Source organism: Rana temporaria, chromosome 2 (assembly GCF_905171775.1).
Source record: "Rana temporaria chromosome 2, aRanTem1.1, whole genome shotgun sequence".
In the NCBI taxonomy this organism is placed as follows: domain Eukaryota; kingdom Metazoa; phylum Chordata; class Amphibia; order Anura; family Ranidae; genus Rana; species Rana temporaria.
Window position 1 is genome coordinate 54154504 of NC_053490.1, and position 20351 is coordinate 54174854.

The window sequence follows — 20351 nt, forward strand, 5'->3', positions numbered from 1 at the left end:
TAAAACTAAAATGGCATTTTAGTCAAAAGACTATGACCAGGGGCACCGTCCAACACCCCCCTCCCCCCCCCTATTCAGTAGTGTATTTAGGTTTTGTGCTGCCCTAGGTCTGACTAAACTTGTGCACCCCCTAATTTAAAGCCAAGGTTCACCCTAAAAACATGTATTTAACATTCCATTCAGCATAATTCCAACATTTACACTATGCCGTTTTTTTTGTTTTTTTTTGCTGTACATACTGTCTTATTGTTATTTTCCACCCGGCTTCCGGGTTCTCACTCCCGCGGGAGTAGGCGTTCCTATGCAGAGGCTAGATGATTGACGCCCTGTGAAAAACTTGGATTCCCTTAATTTGCATAGATTTCCTCTCACTTCCTGTTTGGCTATGGGGCAGGAAGTGAAGGGAAATCTCTGCAATGGGTTTAAAGCTGGTAAAAAATAAACTGACCGGGGCTATAACCTCCCCTTACTCTATCCAAAATGAAAAAAAGAAGTGTTGCCTATAGTTCTTCTTTAAGCACAAATTTCTGATAATTTTATGGAGAGGACTAAGAAGATATAACCATGGAAATGGTGCAGCAGAAAACATATAGAACAGTGAGGAAGGTTTGTGGTCCAGGCTGATAGGACAGTCAAAATTAGAAGCAGCTTGCGTTACACTGTAGCACAAGCCGGCGGGAACTCTTTCCGTGTGGCCCCCTGCAAAGTGCTGCCCTAGGCCTGGGCCTTGTTGGCCTACTCCAGGATACAGCGTTGACCGTATCCTCTCCACCCGCTATTCTCTCAACCCCCTATATGCAGTGGATAGATTCATGCATAGCATGAATCTATCCACGGCCACCCACTATTCATGTTTTTGGCCCCTTTCGGGTCACTGGGCATATGAATTAGAGTTGCCAGTTTTTTTTTTTATAAGGACCTCATTAGAGCCATAGGCTTCAAAATAGGGTGGACTTGGGACACAGAGCATTGCGTCTGGGGCCCAACCAAGTGCGTTGCAAGAGCGAATGAAAATTCGCTCTTGCAACACTGATCCTCCTCCCGGCCAATCGGGAAGCGGGTATGAAACTTGTTTCCCGACTGGCCAAAACGTTGGGCGATTCTATTGGACGCCTTGCGCTGGGAGGAGGGGAGAGGAGACACAGCGGAAGCTGCTCCAGGAGAGGACAGTGGTCACCGGAGGAGCTTTCCCCGAGCCCATCACGCTCTCAATCGAGGGTGGCATTTCAAGAGAAGAATCTCATAACAACTGTGAAGCATGGTGGTGAATTGATTTACATTTTATTGAGTGAAATAAGTATTTGACCCCTTCACAAACATGACTTAGTACTTGGTGGCAAAACCCTTGTTGGTAATCTCAGAGGTCAGACATTTCTTGTAGTTGGCCACATCTCAGGAGGGATTTTGTCCCACTCCTCTTTGTAGATCCTCTCCAAGTCATTAAGGTTTCGGGGCTGACGTTTGGTAACTCGAACCTCCAGCTTCCTCCACATCTTTTCTATAGGATTAAGGTCTGGAGACTGGCTAGGCCACTCCAGGAACCTTAATGTGCTTCTTCTTGAGCCACTCCTTTGTTGCCTTGGGTGTGTGTTTTGGGTCATTGTCATGCTGGGATACCCACCCACGATCCATTTTTAATGCCCTGGTTGAGAGAAGGAGGTTCTCACTCAAGATTGGATGGCACATGGCCCCATCCATCATCCCTTCGATCACTTTTTTCCCTCATTGTACAAGAAGGCCTTTTTGCTAAAGGAGGCAATGCCAGCTTCTAAAGCCAAGGTTGTACTTACTTTTTCTGCAATACACCATTACATCTATTGATATTTTTTTTGAATGAAAATGCAAAATTTTCTTGTGTTTTCTCATCTTCATCTGTAGGCAGTTATTCAATAGAGGTCTAATGTTTTCCTACTCAAATGTAGTGAAAACGTCCACAATTTCCACGCGGGTGTATTTCATTTTTAATGACTGTAGGCCTTTTCACAACAAAGGTGATTTTTTGCAGCTCCCTATTTGGTTTCATTGCTGTAATTGGCAGATAAACAGATGGAACAAATATTTCCATATTTGTAAGCTACACAAGTAGCCTGCAGTAGTGATTAATACACAACTGGAAAATCATGAAGTCATGTCTAACTTCATTATTGTAGATTTAAACCCTAACTGAATGACATTTAGCTTGCTAAAGCATTTTATATCACAGACAATTGACATTCTTTTTCCCATAAAATGCTGGCCCAGATTCACAACCGAGATACGCCGGCGTATCTATAGATACGCCGTCGTATCTCTGCGTTGCGCCGTCGTATCTATGCGACTGATTCTTAGAATCAGTTACGCATAGATATCCATTAGATCCGACGGCGTAAGTCTCTTACGCCGTCGGATCTAAACTGCATTTTGTTTTTACCGCTAGGTGGCGCTTCCGTCGAATTCCGGGTCGAGTATGGAAATTAGCTAGATACGCGAATTCCCAAACGTACGCACGGCCGACGCAGTAAAGTTACGACGTTTACGTTAGGCTTTTCCCGGCGTAAAGTTTCCCCTGCTATATAAGGCGCAGCCAATGTTAAGTATGGCCGTCATTCCCGCGTCGAAATTTTAAAAAGTTATGTCGTTTGCGTAAGTCGTCCGTGAATGGGGCTGGACGTCATTTACGTTCACGTCGAAACCAATGACGTCCTTGCAACGTCATTTGGAGCAATGCACCCTGATATATTTTTTACGGACGGCGCATGCGCAGTTCGTTCGGCGCAGGGACGTGCTTGATTTAAATCATACACGCCCCCTACCCGCCGAATTTGAATTCCGCCGGGTGATTTACGCTACGCCACCGCAACTTACGGAGCAAGTGCTTTGAGAATTCAGCACTTGCCCGTGTAAGTTGCGGAGGCGCAACGTAAATCAGATACGTTACGCCCGCACAATTTTGCGCCGATCTACGTGAATCTGGGCCGCTGTTTTTATCTTCTTCTATCCCTTATTGCATATCCCTATGCTGGTACTAGGGTTGCCACCTGTCCAGGATTCATATGGACAGTTCGGGTTTGGAGTCATGCGTCCGGGGTTTCTGACTGCCTGAAACCCGGACACATTATTTAGACTGGACTATGGCTCTGCAGCAGGGTTGTTGGCTGCAGTTGTCTGAGCTGAGAGTGTCTGTTGCACTCTCTAATACACTGCCCAAAGCCAACACTAACCCCCCCCCCCCCCCAAACACCCCTACCCCTCTGTATCTGTTCACACTCCATTACCGGAGCTGTTCCTCAGAAAAGGAAAGTTGGGGCTGGAAATTTAAAGTCCAGCAGCTTCAGATACATCTGAATAAGAGGTGCTGACTGCCAAGGGGTGAGTGAGCTCACCATCCATCCCTGTCTGTGACTGAAGTCTCCCCCTTCGTTCACCTGCCTCTGAGAATGTACAGTAAGACAAACCAGGGTTCTCAGAGCACCCCTTACATCAGAGTTCCCCTCTACACCAGAAGCCACAGTGTTCCCCCTTTACATCAGAGTCTACTCCATACTTCCATAAAATGCTGCCACTGTGCCCATCACACACTGCCACTGTGCCCATCAAATGCTGCCACTGTGCCCATCAAATGCTGCCACTGTGCCGTCAAACACAGCAACTGTGCACGTCAAACACTGCCACTGTGCCAGTCACACGCTGCCACTGTTCCCATCACACGCTGCCACTGTGCCCATCAAATGCTGCCACTGTGCCCATCAAATGCTGCCACTGTCCTATAAAATGCTGCCACTGTGCCCATCAAATGCTGCCACTGTGCCATCAGATGCCGCCACTGTGCCATCAGATGCCGCCACTGTGCCATCAGGCGCTGCCACTGTGACCCCCTGCTTGCTTGCCGTCTGACCGGCACCTACCCTGTCTTAGTGGGGCAGCGGGTGACAGCGTGTCCTCCATTCGTCTCCTCCCGATAGGCGTCCAATCACAGCGCCTGTCGTTTCAGCCAATCAGGTGTCGGGTAACAGACCCAAGCTCCTTATTGGCAGAGAGGCGGTTCAGTGTTAGGAAAGCGAATATTCATTAAGCATGGCGCTCGCAGGTCACCTTTTTTGACCTAATTAGAACCTATGGCTCTAATTAGGTGCTTTAAAAAACAGGCTTCTATTGGAGAGACAGCTGTACACACTGAACAAAAGTCGATTTTCGGTCAATGTGTACCCAGCTTTAGGCTGGTCATACATTGTTTTTTTTTCATTCAACCAGATGTTTGAATGAAAGAAAATGACTAGATTTCTATCAAACCTAAACTATCATCACATTACTGTTTATGTTGAAGCTGCGTATTGCTTACAGTGCTGTAGAAGTTCATCACCCCATACATATAATATAATATAAACCCTCAGGACGGGGCCTGTTAGTGTATGTACGAAACAAGTTCATGCTCAATCAGTAGCAAGCTTTGCCCTGTTTTCCCCCATTATTTCTTGTTGGTTATGTCCTATCTACAATAGAAAGACTCAAAGATACAGCCTTCGGAGACGGCCCCACTTGAAGATTCCGCTAATAAACTAGGTTGAGGGCTCTAGTAAGAGGTTAAACAAACTCCCTCATAATCTTCCCTGCTGGGAAATAGCAGGGGATAATGGCATTTGTTTTATTTGATGGATTTTGGTGCATGTATACCGTCTCGGAAAAGCTCGAATTTCTGTATGTTATAACCTGCTGCCATCTAGTGGTATTTAGGTTTGTTGCTGAAGGCGTTATAAGTTATATACTTAAAATTTACATTCGCCCTAAACTAACTTTAATTTTTCCCCCTTACAATTGTATATTGATTCTATTTTTATTTTTTTATTTAAAAGATGTTTTGCTCTGCAAAGTAGCAAAACCATATTTCTCACCCCCTCACAGATTCTGTGGGCCAGATTCTCGTACAGCGGCGTATCTTTGCATGGGCGTAACGTACCCGATTTACGTTACGCCTCCGCAACTTAGACGGGCAAGTGCTGTATTCTCAAAGCACTTGCTCCGTAAGTTGCGGCGGCGTAGCATAAATAGGCCGGCGTAACCATGACCCGACGTGATTGACGTTTTTCACGAACGGTGCATGCGCCGTCCGTGGACATATCCCAGTGTGCATTGCTCCAAATACGCCGCAAGGACGTATTGGTTTTGACGTGAACGTAAAATACGTCCAGCCCCATTCACAGACGACTTACGCAAACGACATAAAATATTCAAAATTTGACGCGGGAACGACGTCCATACTTAACATTGGTACGCCGCATGTACGCCACCATATAGCAGGGGTAAGTTAGGATGAAGGAAAAAAGCTGGGACAGCCGCACTCCAAAGAAAACTCCTCCTTTAATTAAAAATCACAAAATACATGCCACAGCAAAAAACAGCACAACAAAAGAAAAGCTGACGTTTCGCACTATGCCTTAGTGCTTCTTCATAGCTATGAAGAAGCACTAAGGCATAGTGCGAAACGTCAGCTTTTCTTTTGTTGTGCTGTTTTTTGCTGTGGCATGTATTTTGTGATTTTTAATTAAAGGAGGAGTTTTTTTGGAGTGCGGCTGTCCCAGCTTTTTTCCTTCATCCTAACCTGCATTTTGATTGCACTGCCTGCACCCTTGGCTCGGACCACAGGAATCAGATTACCTGGTTCTCTTTGAGCGGTTACCCACTCTCTCATTTCATATAGCAGGGGTAACTTTACGCCGGGAAAAGCCTAACGCAAACGGCGTAACTGTACTACGTCGGCCGGGCGTACGTTCCTGAATTCGCGTATCTAGCTGATTTACATATTTCTAGGCGTAAATCAGCGTACACGCCCCTAGCAGCCAGCGTAAATATGCAGTTACGATCCGACGGCGTAAGAGACTTACGCCTGTCGGATCTAATAGAAATCTATGCGTAACTGATTCTAAGAATACGACGGCACAACTCAGAGATACGACGGCGTATCTCCTTTGTGAATCTGGGCCTGTGTGTACAGGTTTTTCGGGTCCCGACTGAGCCAACACTCGCATCTCTCCATCAGGAATACCAAATCTCCTCAAATTTACCCTCTGCTTTCCTTCGTTTGTAGGCCAGGTGTTCTCTGCCCAACAGGGAGTTGACATATGCAATGCATTGCTTCCCTGTGGGGACCCCGGGGGCCATCCAATAACGTGCAATGAGTTTTCTTGCCAAATACAACAGTCTTGTTACCATATGGTACTTTCCTTTTGTAAACTCTCCAGGATCAATGGCCCCTAACAGGTATATTAGGGGGTCCAGTGGGACTGGTACCTGTGCCACTCTAGTGATATACTGTGATACTTCCTCCCAATATCTGTGAAGCTTTGGGCATCTCCAAATCAAGTGTATGATTTGTATTGTAACTGTACTGTCTTCCCTGATGTTCTAAAGCGCTGCGCAAACTGTTGGCTCTATATAAATCCAATATAATAATAATAGGCACGACTGTGCATATGCCATATTAGCAGTGCTTTAAGTGGGCCAAAAGAGGTGCCGGTACTCTATTAGGCGCCGGTGCTACACCCCCCCCCCCAATACTGAACATGAAAATACCCTTGGCTGCGTGCGATGGGCACAGTGGCTGCATTTGATGGGCACAGTGGCTGCATTAGATGGGCACAGTGGCGACAATTGATGGTGGCACAGTGGCTGCGTGTGATGGCACAGTGGCTGCGTGTGATGGGCACAGTGGCTGCGTGTGATGGGCACAGTGGCTGCGTGTGATGGGCACAGTGGCTGCGTGTGATGGGCACAGTGGCTGCGTGTGATGGGCACAGTGGCAACAATTGATGGCACAGTGGCAGTGTGAGTTGGCACAGTGGCTGCATGTGATGGCACAGTGGCGACAATTGATGGCACTGTGGCTGCGTGTGTTCGCACAGTGGCTGCATGTGATGGCACAGTGGCTGCGTTTGGTGGCACAGTGGCTGCGTGTGATGGGCAGAGTGGCGACAATTGATGGCACAGTGGCTGCGTTTGATGGGCACAGTGGCTGCGTTTGATGGGCACAGTGGCTGCGTTTGGTGGCACAGTGAGGCTGCAATTAATGGGGGGGTTTTTTTTAGTTAGAGAAGGCAAGCTCAAAATAACTCAAAAATATTTTTTTCTGCCATTTTTTTATTAAAAAACTGATGGTCACCTCAGTCCAACCCCCCCCCCCTCCCTCCAATACAGTCAATTATTTTCTTACTTTCTTCTGTTGCAGTCCTGAGTCCAGGATCCAGACAGTAGCAGCACTAGGAACTGTAGACGCAGGCTGAGCTGAGGCTCCTCGTGACTTGGGCTTCTTTCCTTGCCGCCGACACAGCTCCCTGCGCGAGTCCTCCTCTCACCTCTCACCTCCGGCGTGACGTCACGCGGCGCACGCCGGGGAATGAACCAACTCTCCTCCATTGGGGGGGGGGGTCGAGGAAACGCACAGGACAGGAGTGACAGGACAGAGGAAAGGGAGCCAGGAGCGCACTCGGCAGCAGTGAGTCGGCTCCGGCGGGGCGGCATACAGTTTCTATTGTGACTGCGCTGCCTGTCTGACACACATTACCGGCCCGCAACTCGACAAGCCCACCGGCTGCGTTCCGGTACTGTAAACCCATGTACTGGGCGCACGGAGAGGTGCTGGTACTCTCCAGGGCCATTTTTGGAAGTGGCGGTACTGAGTACCGCCGCGTTCCGGCCCAGTTAAAGCACTGCATATTAGGGAACAACGTGGAAGGGGAGGGAGCCAAACAAAATGCATAGTTGCCAAGACTCACAGATTTCCCGGGACATTCACAGGAAACTGACTGATGTCCCGGGGAGCCTTTGTCCCATGGAGAATCCCGGAAAATATCCCGGGCAACAGCCAGCCTGGAGGTTTCTCAGATCCTCCCCCTGCCTCCGCTTCTCCAATGAATAAGAATGCTGGGAGGACAGGTGGCGATTGTCTCATCTCATGTAGTATGTCCACAGTCTCTGACCATCGCTTGTATCATTTCCGCAGTCTCTGACATCTCCTGTACCATGTCTGCAGTCAGGGCTGGATTGAGAATAAAAACCAGCCCTGGAAATGATTTCATACCAACGTCATTATTTTCTTGTTCATAAAAGGAAAAACCATGCATTTTAAAGCACATTTGAAAAGTGTATTACTCACCAATGCCCCTCAATGCAGCCTCGCCAGTGCCCATCAGCTCATCCTCATCAGTAACCATCAGCTCATCCTCACCAGTGCCCATCAATGCAGCCTCACCAGTGCCCATCAATGCAGTCTCATCAGTGCCCATGAGCGCCGGGCGGTAGTTTTTTACGTCGTTTGCGTAAGTCGTTTTCGTCGTAACGTTGCTCCTGCTATTAGGTGGCGCAGCCAATGTTAAGTATGGACGTCGTTCCCGCTTCGAAATTTGAATTTTTTTACGTCGTTTGCGTAAGTCGTTCGCAAAAAGGGCTGGACGTAATTTACGTTCACGTCGAAACCAATACGTCGTTGCGCCAAACTTGGGAGCAATGCACATTGGGATATGTACACGGACGTCAATCACGTCAGGTCATCATAGATTTACATAAAACACGCCCCCCTTCCACATTTGAATTACGCGCGCTTACGCCGGCCCCATTTACGCTAAGCCGCCGCAACTTACGGAGCAAGTGCTTTGTGAATATTGCACTTGCTCCTGTAAGTTAGCGTAAATACAATACACTGCGCCGTCGTAACTATGTGCGCCCCTACCTGAATCTACCCCAATGGCTGCATCTACAGTATGTGGGTGCACAGCCCCAAATTAACCCTGTAAAGCGCTACATAAAATGTTGGTGCTATATAAATCGTGTATAATCAGGGCTTTTTTTCTCAGAGAATAGGTGCAGGAACTCCCTATTTCCGAGTCACCTGTTGTGTCCACCCCCTACCCACCTCCGAACACCATTCGTTGGTTCCACCCCCTACCTACCTCTGAGCACCATTCCTTGGTTCCACTCCCTACCCATCTCTGAGCACCATTTCTTGGTTCCATGCCCTACCCACCTCCAAGCACCATTCATTGGTTCCACCCCCTACCTACCTCTGAGCACCATTCCTTGGTTCCACTCCCTACCCATCTCCGAGCACCATTTCTTGGTTCCATTCCCTACCCACCTCCGAACACTATTCGTTGGTTCCACCCCCTACCTACCTCTGAGCACTATTCCTTGGTTCCACTCCCTACCCATCTCCGAGCACCATTTCTTGGTTCCATTCCCTACCCACCTCTGAGCACCATTCCTTGATTCCACTCCCTACCGACCTCCGAGCACCATTTCTTGGTTCCACTCCCTACCCACCTCTGAGCACTGTTCCTTGGTTCCACTCCCTAACCACCTCTGAGCACTATTTCTTGGTTCCACCCCCTACCTACCTCCGAGCACCATTCTTTGGTTCCACTCCCTACCCACCTCCGGGCACCATTCCTTGGTTCCACTCTCTACCCACCTCTCAGTAATGGATACAGAACCAAGTATTAATTTGTGGTGCTAAGTAATTTTTATATGATAGGAAGTAAAATAGATCCCCTGTAGCCAGCAACAATAGAGCTCCCCCAGCAACAATAGACTTTGAACAGCTAGCAACAATAGACCCCTCCCTCAACAGTCTCCCAGCAACGATTGTCTCCCAAAAGCATAAGAGCCCCCCAGCAACAATAGATCCCCCTACAGCGACAACTGACCTCCTCAGCAACAATATACCCTCAGCCTGTAAAAATAGATACCCTCCAGCAACAATAGACCCTCCAGTACAACCCAGCACCACTTGTCATTACATACATTCAGAGCTGGAGGTACCGGAACTGCGTTCCCCCACGTTCCTGCTGAAAAAAAAGCCCAGTGTATTATAATAATAATATAATTATAATAATAATAATAACAATAATATGTGTTATTTCTATATAAAAAGTGAAAAAATGCGCATACCAAAAAGAAACTTAAAAAAGCAGCAGACTCAAAATGTTATACAGCATATAAATCAGTAGTTAAAAAGTGGGAGTTGCGCTAAAAATAATAATAAATGAGTGACCATATATAAATAAAAATAAAAATAAAAAATCGCTGAGCCAGAGTCAGCTCAATCAAAAAACAAAATGTAGAGTATAAAAACTCAATGTGTGTTCATAAACAAATCAATAAGAAATATATATTATAAAATTGAAAAAAGTCCCCAAAAGAAAGTCCAAAAACACTAGGAAGTGAATCCAAATCTGTGGTTTAAAGTTGGGACAATATCCAAGTGAAAGAATTCAGGCTTGACCCTTACCAGAAGTATAGATCCCAGGGGATCAAGAAGAGCCATCCATACTGTAGCCACAAATATGTGGAGCGGTCCTATGTGGAGCGATACAGGGGTTCCTACTTCCGTAGACTCAGCCCAGTGAGAAGTAAAAGGAAAAAAAAGGAAAACAAAAATAGTGCAAAAACGGATGATAAGCAGACACAGACTAACTCCCAGTGGCTAAAGTTGACAGACACTGTGCAGTAAAGCTGGAGTCCCACCACCAAACGAACACACTGACCCTTACCAAAGATAAGCGACCCTCAAAGGATCAGTTTTGCATGTCAGTGTGTAACGATCTACAGCAGGAAGGCGCTTGTCAAGCAGGTCATTTTGATCCAGAGGTCAGGTAACCAGGAAACATGAAAGATATGCAAGCTCTCATAGTGAAATACCATCAAAGTTTAATTAAAAAAGAAAGTAGAGCACTTACAATTAAAAAGGTTCGTTTGGTGGTGGGACTCCAGCTTTACTGCACAGTGTCTGTCAACTTTAGCCACTGGGAGTTAGTCTGTGTCTGCTTATCATCCGTTTTTGCACTATTTTTGTTTTCCTTTTTTTTCCTTTTACTTCTCACTGGGCTGAGTCTACGGAAGTAGGAACCCCTGTATCGCTCCACATAGGACCGCTCCACATATTTGTGGCTACAGTATGGATGGCTCTTCTTGATCCCCTGGGATCTATACTTCTGGTAAGGGTCAAGCCTGAATTCTTTCACTTGGACATTGTCCCAACTTTAAACCACAGATTTGGATTCACTTCCTAGTGTTTTTGGACTTTCTTTTGGGGACTTTTTTCAATTTTATAATATATATTTCTTATTGATTTGTTTATGAACACACATTGAGTTTTTATACTCTACATTTTGTTTTTTGATTGAGCTGACTCTGGCTCAGCGATTTTTTATTTTTATTTTTATTTATATATGGTCACTCATGTGTTATTTCTACATCTAGATACTATGGCCTGGATTCTCGTAGCACTTACGCCGGCATATCTCGAGATACGCCGCGTAAGTGTCAATGTGCGCCGTCGTATCTGTGCGCCGTGCCCATAGAACTAGATACGCCTGAAAATAGGCTTCCTACCACCGACGTAAGTTTCCTACGCCTGGGCGCATATTTACGCTGGCCGCAAGGAGCGCTCCCATTGATTTACGATTTGAATATGCAAATGAGTGAGATACGCCGATTCACGAACGTACTTGCGCCCGGCGCATTAAGATACAAGGTTTACGTAAGACGTACGTCCGGCGTAAAGTTAAGCCTCATAAAGCAGGTGTAAGTCACGTTAAGGTATGGACCAGGGAACAGCCGTCGTATTTTATGTCGTTTACGTAGTAGTACGTGAATAGGGCTGGGCGTGGGTTACGTTCACGTCGTAGGCAGTGATTCGATGTATCTTAGGGAGTATTTCCTACGTGATTCTGAGCATGCGCACTGGGATGCGTCCACGGGACGGCGCATGCGCCATTCATTCGGCCCATCATTTGCATGGGGTCACGGTTCATTTAAATGGATCACGCCCACTTCCACCTACTTTGAATTAGGCCGGCTTACGCCGAAGAATTTACGTTATGCTGGCGCAACGTTGGGAGCAAGTACTTTGTGAATACTGGGGTGGATTCAAGAAGCAATTGCGCCTGTGTAACCATAGGTTACACAGCGCAATTGCTTACTTGCCCCGGCGTAACGAGTGCTCCTGATTCAGGAACCTCGTTACGCCGACTGCAGCCTAAGATCTGCGCGGCATAAGGCTTTTATGCCCGCATATCTTAGGCTGCATTCTTGCGATGGCCGCTAGGTGGCATTCCCGTTGTGCTCAGCATATAGTATGCAAATTGCATACTAACACCGATTCACAACGTTGCGTGAGCCCTGCGTACGCAATTTACGTCGTTTCCGTACAGCGTTTTTTGCGTAAGGCTGCCCCTGCTATTAGGGGCAGCCAATGTTACGTATACCCGTCGTTCCCGCGTCGCCAAATTTGAATTTTACGTAGTTTGCGTAAGTGATTCGTGAATGGCGCTGGACGCCATTCACGTTCACTTTGAAGCAAATGACGTCCTTGCGACGTCATTTGCCGCAATGCACGTCGGGAAAGTTTCCCGACGGAGCATGCGCTCTACGATCGGCGCGGGAACGCGCCTAATTTAAATGATTCCTGCCCCCTACGGGATCATTTAAATTGCGCGCGGTTGTGCCGGGAATTTTGCCGGCGCGCCCGCGCAATTTACGGAGCTTCTGCTCCGTGAATCGAGGGCAGCGCAAAAAAATTGCGGGGGCTCAGGGCAAAATCGTTGCCCTGCGCCTCCGTAATAAATGCGCAAATCTACTTGAATCCAGCCCACTGTGCTCACCGCTCTGCGCGACATCGGCGTAGCCTATATTCGATACGCTACGTGGGAATAACTATGCGCCGAAGTACGAGAATCCGGGCCTTTATCTGTGTGTGTGTGTATATATATATATACACACACACACACACACACATTTAACCTAAATATATGTACATATTCGTATGCTTTAACATATAAAATAATGTATAATAATACAATAAAAGAATACAATATAATAGTGCTCCTGTGAACTTGTACAATTCTAGATATTCAAATTTCAGAATAAAATCCACCCTGGGTATTCTGTTTTCCATCTTCCTCTTGACAAATGCGTGTTGTTTTCCAGCGTGCCAGCTTTTACAACGCGCAGATAACCAATATGTCCTCCACCGCTGAGGACGAGCGATATTTATGGTTCACAATTACAGGCTTAACAAAATCTTGTAATCTAACCAGTGAGCACTTGAAATAATTTATTTGCGGATGGCTGCTGAGGTGAAATGTTGAATTATAACATTCGTTTTTCTTTGCAGTCGAAATCATGGATTTAAGGACACTTTCCCTATGGAACGGATTGCCGGCTACTCATCTTCATGCCAAAGTCATATTTAACTTTTTTTTTCCCTTTTTAATTGAACCTTGAAGCCGACTTCTTTTAAAACGAATGATATGCCATTAATTGCAAGTGGCTGTTTATCTGTAGTAAATCTGAGACTCTGCTGTTTACCTTATCCAGTCTGGAGTATTCATTGCCTGTTCTTTTTATTTTTATTTTTTACCTTTGCAGCTTCTGGCGTTCCTCCAGGGTCTCTTTACCTTCTATCATGAGGGATACGAGCTGGCCAGAGAATTTACACCGTACAAAGAGCAGCTGCAATTCAATTTGCAAAACGTAAGTTCCTGAATAATTGAACCTTTGAAATTTATATTGACGTTAGCCATTTGTTTTTTAACCACTTCCATACAGGGCACTTATACACCTTCCCGCCCAGACCAATTTTTAGCTTTCAGCGCTGTTGCACTTTGAATGACAATTGCGCGGTCATGCTACACTGTACCCAAACAAAATTTTTTATCATTTTGTACCCACAAATAGAGCTTTCTTTTGGTGGTATTTGGTCACTTCTGGGATATTTATTTTCTGCAATGACAGCTAAAATATAAAAAAAAAAAAAAAAAAGCTGGCAATTATCAGTTTTTAAGGAGCGGGCCGCCGCATCCTTAACAACCAATGACTCATTTAGCTGTCAATAGGGTTCCCCTGTTGACAGCTGAAGTGTTAAAAAAGTCCAATTGGATCTTTAAAAAAAAAAAGCAGCTGGGCAATGTTTATCAACAACATCGCTGAGCCCTGAAACAAGATAAAAATAAACATTGTTTCTTTTTGTTTCTTACTCTACAGATCAAAGGGATGAACTTCGATCTGCAGATGAAGTCTCTGTTTAAACTCATTATTAACCCTTAGATTACTCTATAATAGCCTTAATTAACTTCTTATTCTCCTCTATTTAATTATTTTCCTGATGATTTTTTATTTTTGTTCACTTCTATTTTATAAACTTTTATTAATTAAAACTTTTTTTTTGTTTGATTTTTTCGTTAATATTTTTACACCTTTAACATATATTTACACGTTTTGCATTGAAAAAAATGTAAAAACATTTATTTAAATAATAACTAAATTTTCAGTGCTTTGTACCATTGCTGCCAGCTGAAGTGTAAACTAAACAGTTGCGGTAGGTATCGGTAATTGGTATCGTCGAGTACTAAAAGAAAAGTGTTGGTACTCGTATTGTAAAAAAAAAAAAATGGTATCGGTGCATCCCTATTTTTCTAACCCCACTGGCCACAATCAGGTCCCCCTAGAGCCTAAAGCAGGGATATGCATTTAGCGGACCTCCAGCTGTTGCAAAACTACAAGTCCCATCATGCCTCTGGCTCTGGGTGTCATGCTTGTGGCTGTCAGAGTCTTGCTATGCCTCATGGGAATTGTAGTTCTGCAACAGCTGGAGGTCTGCTAATTGCATATCTCTGGCCTAAAGGATGGTAAACTGGCCCTACATTTGGAAAGTTTAGAGACCACTATATTTGATGAAAATTAGCCTGCTTTTGTATGGACAGCTCTCATTATATTGGAACCAATGCAGAGAAATAGTAAAGACAAGACAGCTGACTGTAATTACAACTGCAGATAGTCTTGCAGCTCGTCTCAGTAAACCTTGTACTCTCTTTCTGCCTACATGAAGAATTGACAGTAGAATTAAAAATATAATTACAAATGGATTTGGTGCTGAGAAATAGCTTGAAACAATTGAATCAGCATCAGTGGCGGCTGGTGCTCAACATTTTTTTTGGGGGGGGGGACAAACAAACTGAAAAACTGAAAAAAAAACCATCAATTGCAGCTACTGTGCCATCAAACACAGCCACTGTGCCCATCAAACCAAGCTACTGTGCCCCATCAGATGCTGCCATTGTGCCCATCAATTGCCGCTAGTGTGCCCCATCAGATGCTGCCAGTGTGCCCATCAATTGCCGCTACTCTGCCCCATCAGATGCTGCCAGTGTGCCCATCAATTGCTGCTTCTGTGCCCCATCAGATGCTGATGCAATGTATGAATCTATCTTCGGGGATAGAACAGTGCAGGAGAAAGGGAGCGGCACCCATGCGCCCCTTATGAATGCACGGCCACTGATCAGCATATCAAAAACATCTCTCGAACAGCATCAATTCAATTAATTGATATTACTATAACTATGCATACATGCACTGTATGTAAGTACACCGGGTTGCATTCAATGTGTGTTGGTCATTTAGTCCAGGAAGAATTCCAAAATTGTCTTTGCCAAAAATAAGTTTGTCTTAATGCAAGTCTTTAACCTCTAGGTCATCTGGTGCACAGCCAACATGATTTGTCTTTGTAGTAATGGTGTGAGACCTAGAAATCACCAGGTAAAACTTTTCTTTTATAGACAAGGAATAACTTTGAAAGCACTCGGCAGGAAATGGATCGACTATTGCAAAGGATGAAAGCTGCAGACCAAGAATACCGACCCCCCAGTCAGCGGACAATGGAAGGATATTTATACGTCCAGGAAAAAAGTGAGTCTCACAGGTGTAGCTCTGTGGCTTCCTTTATGAGCTTGGTTTGTAATTTCTGCCAAAAGTATACAAAAGGGGTCTGACGTTCATGAGCCCCTCTGTTTGCTCAACAGAAAATGGGTTAGTGACTTGTAGTGTCACTCACACAACTACACAGAAATAATTAAAAAAATACTTCCCTTACACCCAGTATTTTTGACAGGCTCACCTAGTACTTACCTTACACCCAGGCTTATGCAGGCTCACCTAGACTAGGGTGATGTGATTACAGATGACAGCTTACTGGTGGGCTGGTTCAAGTGGGCTCAGATTAGAATCTGAATATACATATATAAATTCTATGATGAATAAAAACTTCCACAGTGCCAAAATGATATAAAACACAATGTTGTGAATTTATAAATCCACAGTGCAAAGAGATTTGTTCCCGGTGACGTAATTTCTGACGAAACATGTAGGGCATGACTGGAAGTCATGATGTCACCACGCATGGACGTAAGTGAACAGCATTGTGGGATGTATGGATTTCCCGGATGCCGATTGCTGTGTGTTTCTGTAATTGCGTTTTCATTTGTTATGAATTACCCCTTAAAGATTGTATGCTATGGGAGAGTGGCGCTCTTTTTTTTCTTTCTTCTCTCAGCTTCTAGAGCCTGAGTGGGGAGAGATGGAGAGGCCCGGTGTATGGTGGGCTTCCTAACCATTATATACAAGTGATTTCTGACTCTTTTTTTATACTACGAGTGCGATATGGTAAGCTGATGTCTGTGTGGAGCACTAGGTGTCTTTACATTAAACATCTTATACAGCCATGGGAGAATTTCTGGAGTGGAAGAACGTGGTGTTTGGATATACTTTTTTGGATTTTAATTTTTTTTATTTCTGATTTGGTGTATTGGACTTTTTGATTTATATACATGTAACTCTTTGCACTGCGGATTTATATAGCACACTTTTTTGGTTACAATATTATTTATTTGGTTCACAGCATTATGTTTTATATCATTTTGACCAGTGCTTTTTTTCAACTGGAACTTGGTGGAACTCAGTTCCACCACCTCTGGCTCAGGCCCTCTGCTTCCCGCTCACCACTATTACATGTAAACACAGAAGTCCAGGTTCTGTGTTTACAAGTGACAGTTTGTTTGCCAACAGCTCCCACTGAGTGCAGGATGGGGGCAAGGGAGATGCAGGTGCCCAGAGTACAGTGCAGATGCTGACATACCCACTGGATGATGGGTATGCAATGGGGGCACCCAAGCAGGCACCCACCCGAGCCACTGCTCTACATGTCCATTAAAATATAGAGCTGCGGTTTGGCCCTGCCCCCTCTCACCTCATTGGCTGACTGGGTGTGATTGACATCATCGGGAGCCAATGGCCGTCTCAGCCAATGAGGAGGAAGAGTCCCTGGAGAGCCGATGCTCTTGTGCATTTAGATGGAACTCAGATAAGTATTGGGGGGGGCTGGGGGGGCAATTGCTGCACACTGTACACATAGAATGCATGAAGGTAAAAAAAAACTTCAGCCTTTAGAGCAGGGGTCAAGTCCTAGGGAAAAAAGTGTGGGAACTCCCACCCAAGATCCACTCCCCCACCAAAAAAAAAAAAAAAAATGATACGCTCATATGCGTAATTACTAAACCGCATGTTTTTTTTTTCGATCCACTGTACCTTAGAAATCCTTTATGTTACCGGCCGCAAGTTCTTTCTAAATCCTGCGATAACTCGCGGCAGACCTCCGCAATGTCTCCTGGGAACAATGACAAAAGCTCCCAGGAGACATTGCGGCATCGAGGAAGTGACGGAATACCCGCACACTACCCGATGAATCCATGTACAGGAAGCGACCAGTAACATAAAGGATTACAAAGGTTCGCCTGCCCCTGACAGTGACTCGAGCTGGGCATCGCCGCTTAGTGAAGGATTGGCTCAGACGGCTCGGCTGCTTTAGTCCTGCAAAGGGAACTGCATTCCTGCTGTGAAAAAAGTGCAGGAACTCCGTTCCCATGCGTTCCCGCAGGACTTGAGCCCTGCTTTAGAGCCACTTTAATAAGGATTAAAAATAGTTAATGTTGATTGAGAGAGTTTTGTTCCTCTTTAAAGTCAGCCTGTGCACACCTTTTGCATTCATCAGTTAGGTGTCTCTCAATCTGTGTCTTTCATCCCTTTAATTACAGACAGGTAAATAGTACATTTACATGGCTGGTTGATGTTTGCTGTAAGCTGTGGAACCTGAACGGCATGAAGAAACATTGCCTTTTACCAGTACAGCTCAGCATGATCTGCTCCAGGCTTTGCAGAGGGTATTCAGCATGTTAACGCATTCCTTTTATTTTTCGGTGTCTCATTTACATCTTACAAGCCATGCAATTACTGCGTCCTCTGCTCCCATTAATGGCTTACTGTGTTTTCTGATGGCATGCATTGCTGAATGTTAAGCTTCTTTGTGAAATAGCTGTAACATTTTTTCAATTAAAATTTATCACAATCTAATGCCAGTACAGTAAACCATGACCAAAAAAACAGGAGATAAACATACTGTTATTTATTGCTCTGAGCTAGAGGAAAAATCCAACCAAACACTGAAATACAAAATAAAAAATACTATATGGGAATGGGTGCACCTGAGAAAATATAGTGGGGATCGAAAGTTTGGGCACCCCAGGTAAAAATTTGTATTAATGTGCATAACGAAGCCAAGGAAAGATGGAAACATCTCCAAAAGGCATCAAATTACAGATGAGACATTCTTATAATATGTCAAAATTACAGAAAACAAAAAAATGGCGTCTGCAAAAGTTTGGGCACCCTGCAGAATTTATAGCATGCACTGCCCCCTTTGCAAAGCTGAGACCTGCCATTGTCATGGATTGTTCTCAATCATCGTCTGGGAAGACCAGGTGATGTCAATCTCAAAGTTTTTAAATGCCCAGACTCATCTGACCTTGCCCCAACAATCAGCACCATGGGTTCTTCTAAGCAGTTGTCTAGAAAACTGAAAATAGTTGACGCTCACAAAGCTGGAGAAGGCTATAAGAAGATAGCAAAGCGTTTTCAGATGTCAATAACCTCTGTTCGGAATGTAATTAAGAAATGGCAGTCATCAGGAACAGTGGAAGTTAAAGCAAGATCTGGAAGACCAAGAAAAATATCAGACAGAACAGCAGGATTGTGAGAAAAGCAATTCAAAACCCATGTTTGACTGCACGATCCCTCCAGAAAGATCTGGCAGACACTGGAGTTGTGGTACACTATTCCACTATAAAGAGATACTTGTACAAATATGGTCTTCATGGAAGAGTCATCAGAAGAAAACCTCTTCTACGTCCTCACCACAAAAATCAGCGTTTGAACTTTGCAAATGAACATATAGACAAGCCTGATGCATTTTGGAAACAAGTTCTGTGGACCGATGAGGTTAAAATATAACTTTTTGTCCGGAATGAGCAAAGGTACGTTTGGAGAAGAAAGGGCACAGAATTTAATGAAAAGAACCTCTGTCCAACTGTTAAGCATGGGGGTGGATCAATCATGCTTTGGGGTTGTATTGCAGCCAGTGGCACAGGGAACATTTCAGGAGTAGAAGGAAAAATGGATTCAATAAAATTTCAGCAAATTTTGGATGGTAACTTGATGCCATCTGTGAAAAAGCTGAAGTTAAAGAGAGGATGGCTTCTACAAATGGATAATGATCCTAAACACACCTCAAAATCCACGGGGGATTACATCAAGAGGCGTAAACTGAAGGTTTTGCCATGGCCTTCACAATCTCCTGACCTCAACATAATTGAAAATCTATGGATAGATTCCTGTGTCAGCACCCTGGCCCTGGTGGTGGTCTCCCTGTGTTCTGTCTTCCTGTAAGCTTACTTAGCCTACCTACCCACACCCAGGGGCGGACTGGCCATTGGCGCTCCTGGGCACTGCCCGAGGGCCCCATGCCACTAGGGGGCCCCATCAGGGTTGCCAGGCACAATAAAACCAGGGACAATATGTAGAAATCTGTGTTTTTTTAACATCTTTCCCTGATATGTCCAAAACCAACATGCTTTTGATGTGAAAATCCTGAGATTTTAGCTGCCCTGCCTCTGCACTGCCTCCTGGCGTGGTGGCCATCTGTAAGCCCGTGAGCCCAATAATCTTCTATTGCCCGGGGGCCCCATGAGTTGTCAGTCCGCCCCTGCCCACACCTGCCCACACCTCTTACTTAGGCTTACTTAGCCTACCTAACCACACCTCTTACTTAGCCTACCCACCCCTCACTTCTTACTTGGCCTACCTACCCACACCTCTTACTTAGGCTTACTTAGCCTACCTACCCACACCTCTTACTTAGGCTTACTTAGCCTACCTACCCACACCTCTTACTTAGGCTTACTTAGCCTACCTACCCACACCTCTTACTTATGCTTACTTAGCCTACCCACATGTCTTAATTAGGCTTACTTAGCCTACCTACCCACACCTCTTACTTAGCCTTACTTAGCCTACCTACCCACACCTCTTAATTAGCCTTACTTAGCCTACCTACCCACACCTCATACTTAGCCTTACTAGGCCTACCTACCCACACCTCCACCTCTTCCTAGCCCCCCAATAATTCAAACTTGTTAACATCATAGCACGGTGTAATACAG

At 45.1% G+C, this 20351-nt stretch overlaps 1 protein-coding gene across 1 annotated transcript in view; it reads left to right on the plus strand.

Moving 5' to 3' along the window:
* The window catches only part of ARHGAP42 (Rho GTPase activating protein 42), a 520987-nt gene that overhangs the window by 410728 nt on the left and 89908 nt on the right, over window positions 1-20351 (plus strand). Inside the window, exons 7-8 of the mRNA XM_040340188.1 lie at window positions 13396-13500; window positions 15582-15711. Of these exons, the coding sequence (XP_040196122.1) occupies window positions 13396-13500; window positions 15582-15711 (235 nt within the window). The remainder of the gene's footprint in view (window positions 1-13395; window positions 13501-15581; window positions 15712-20351) is intronic.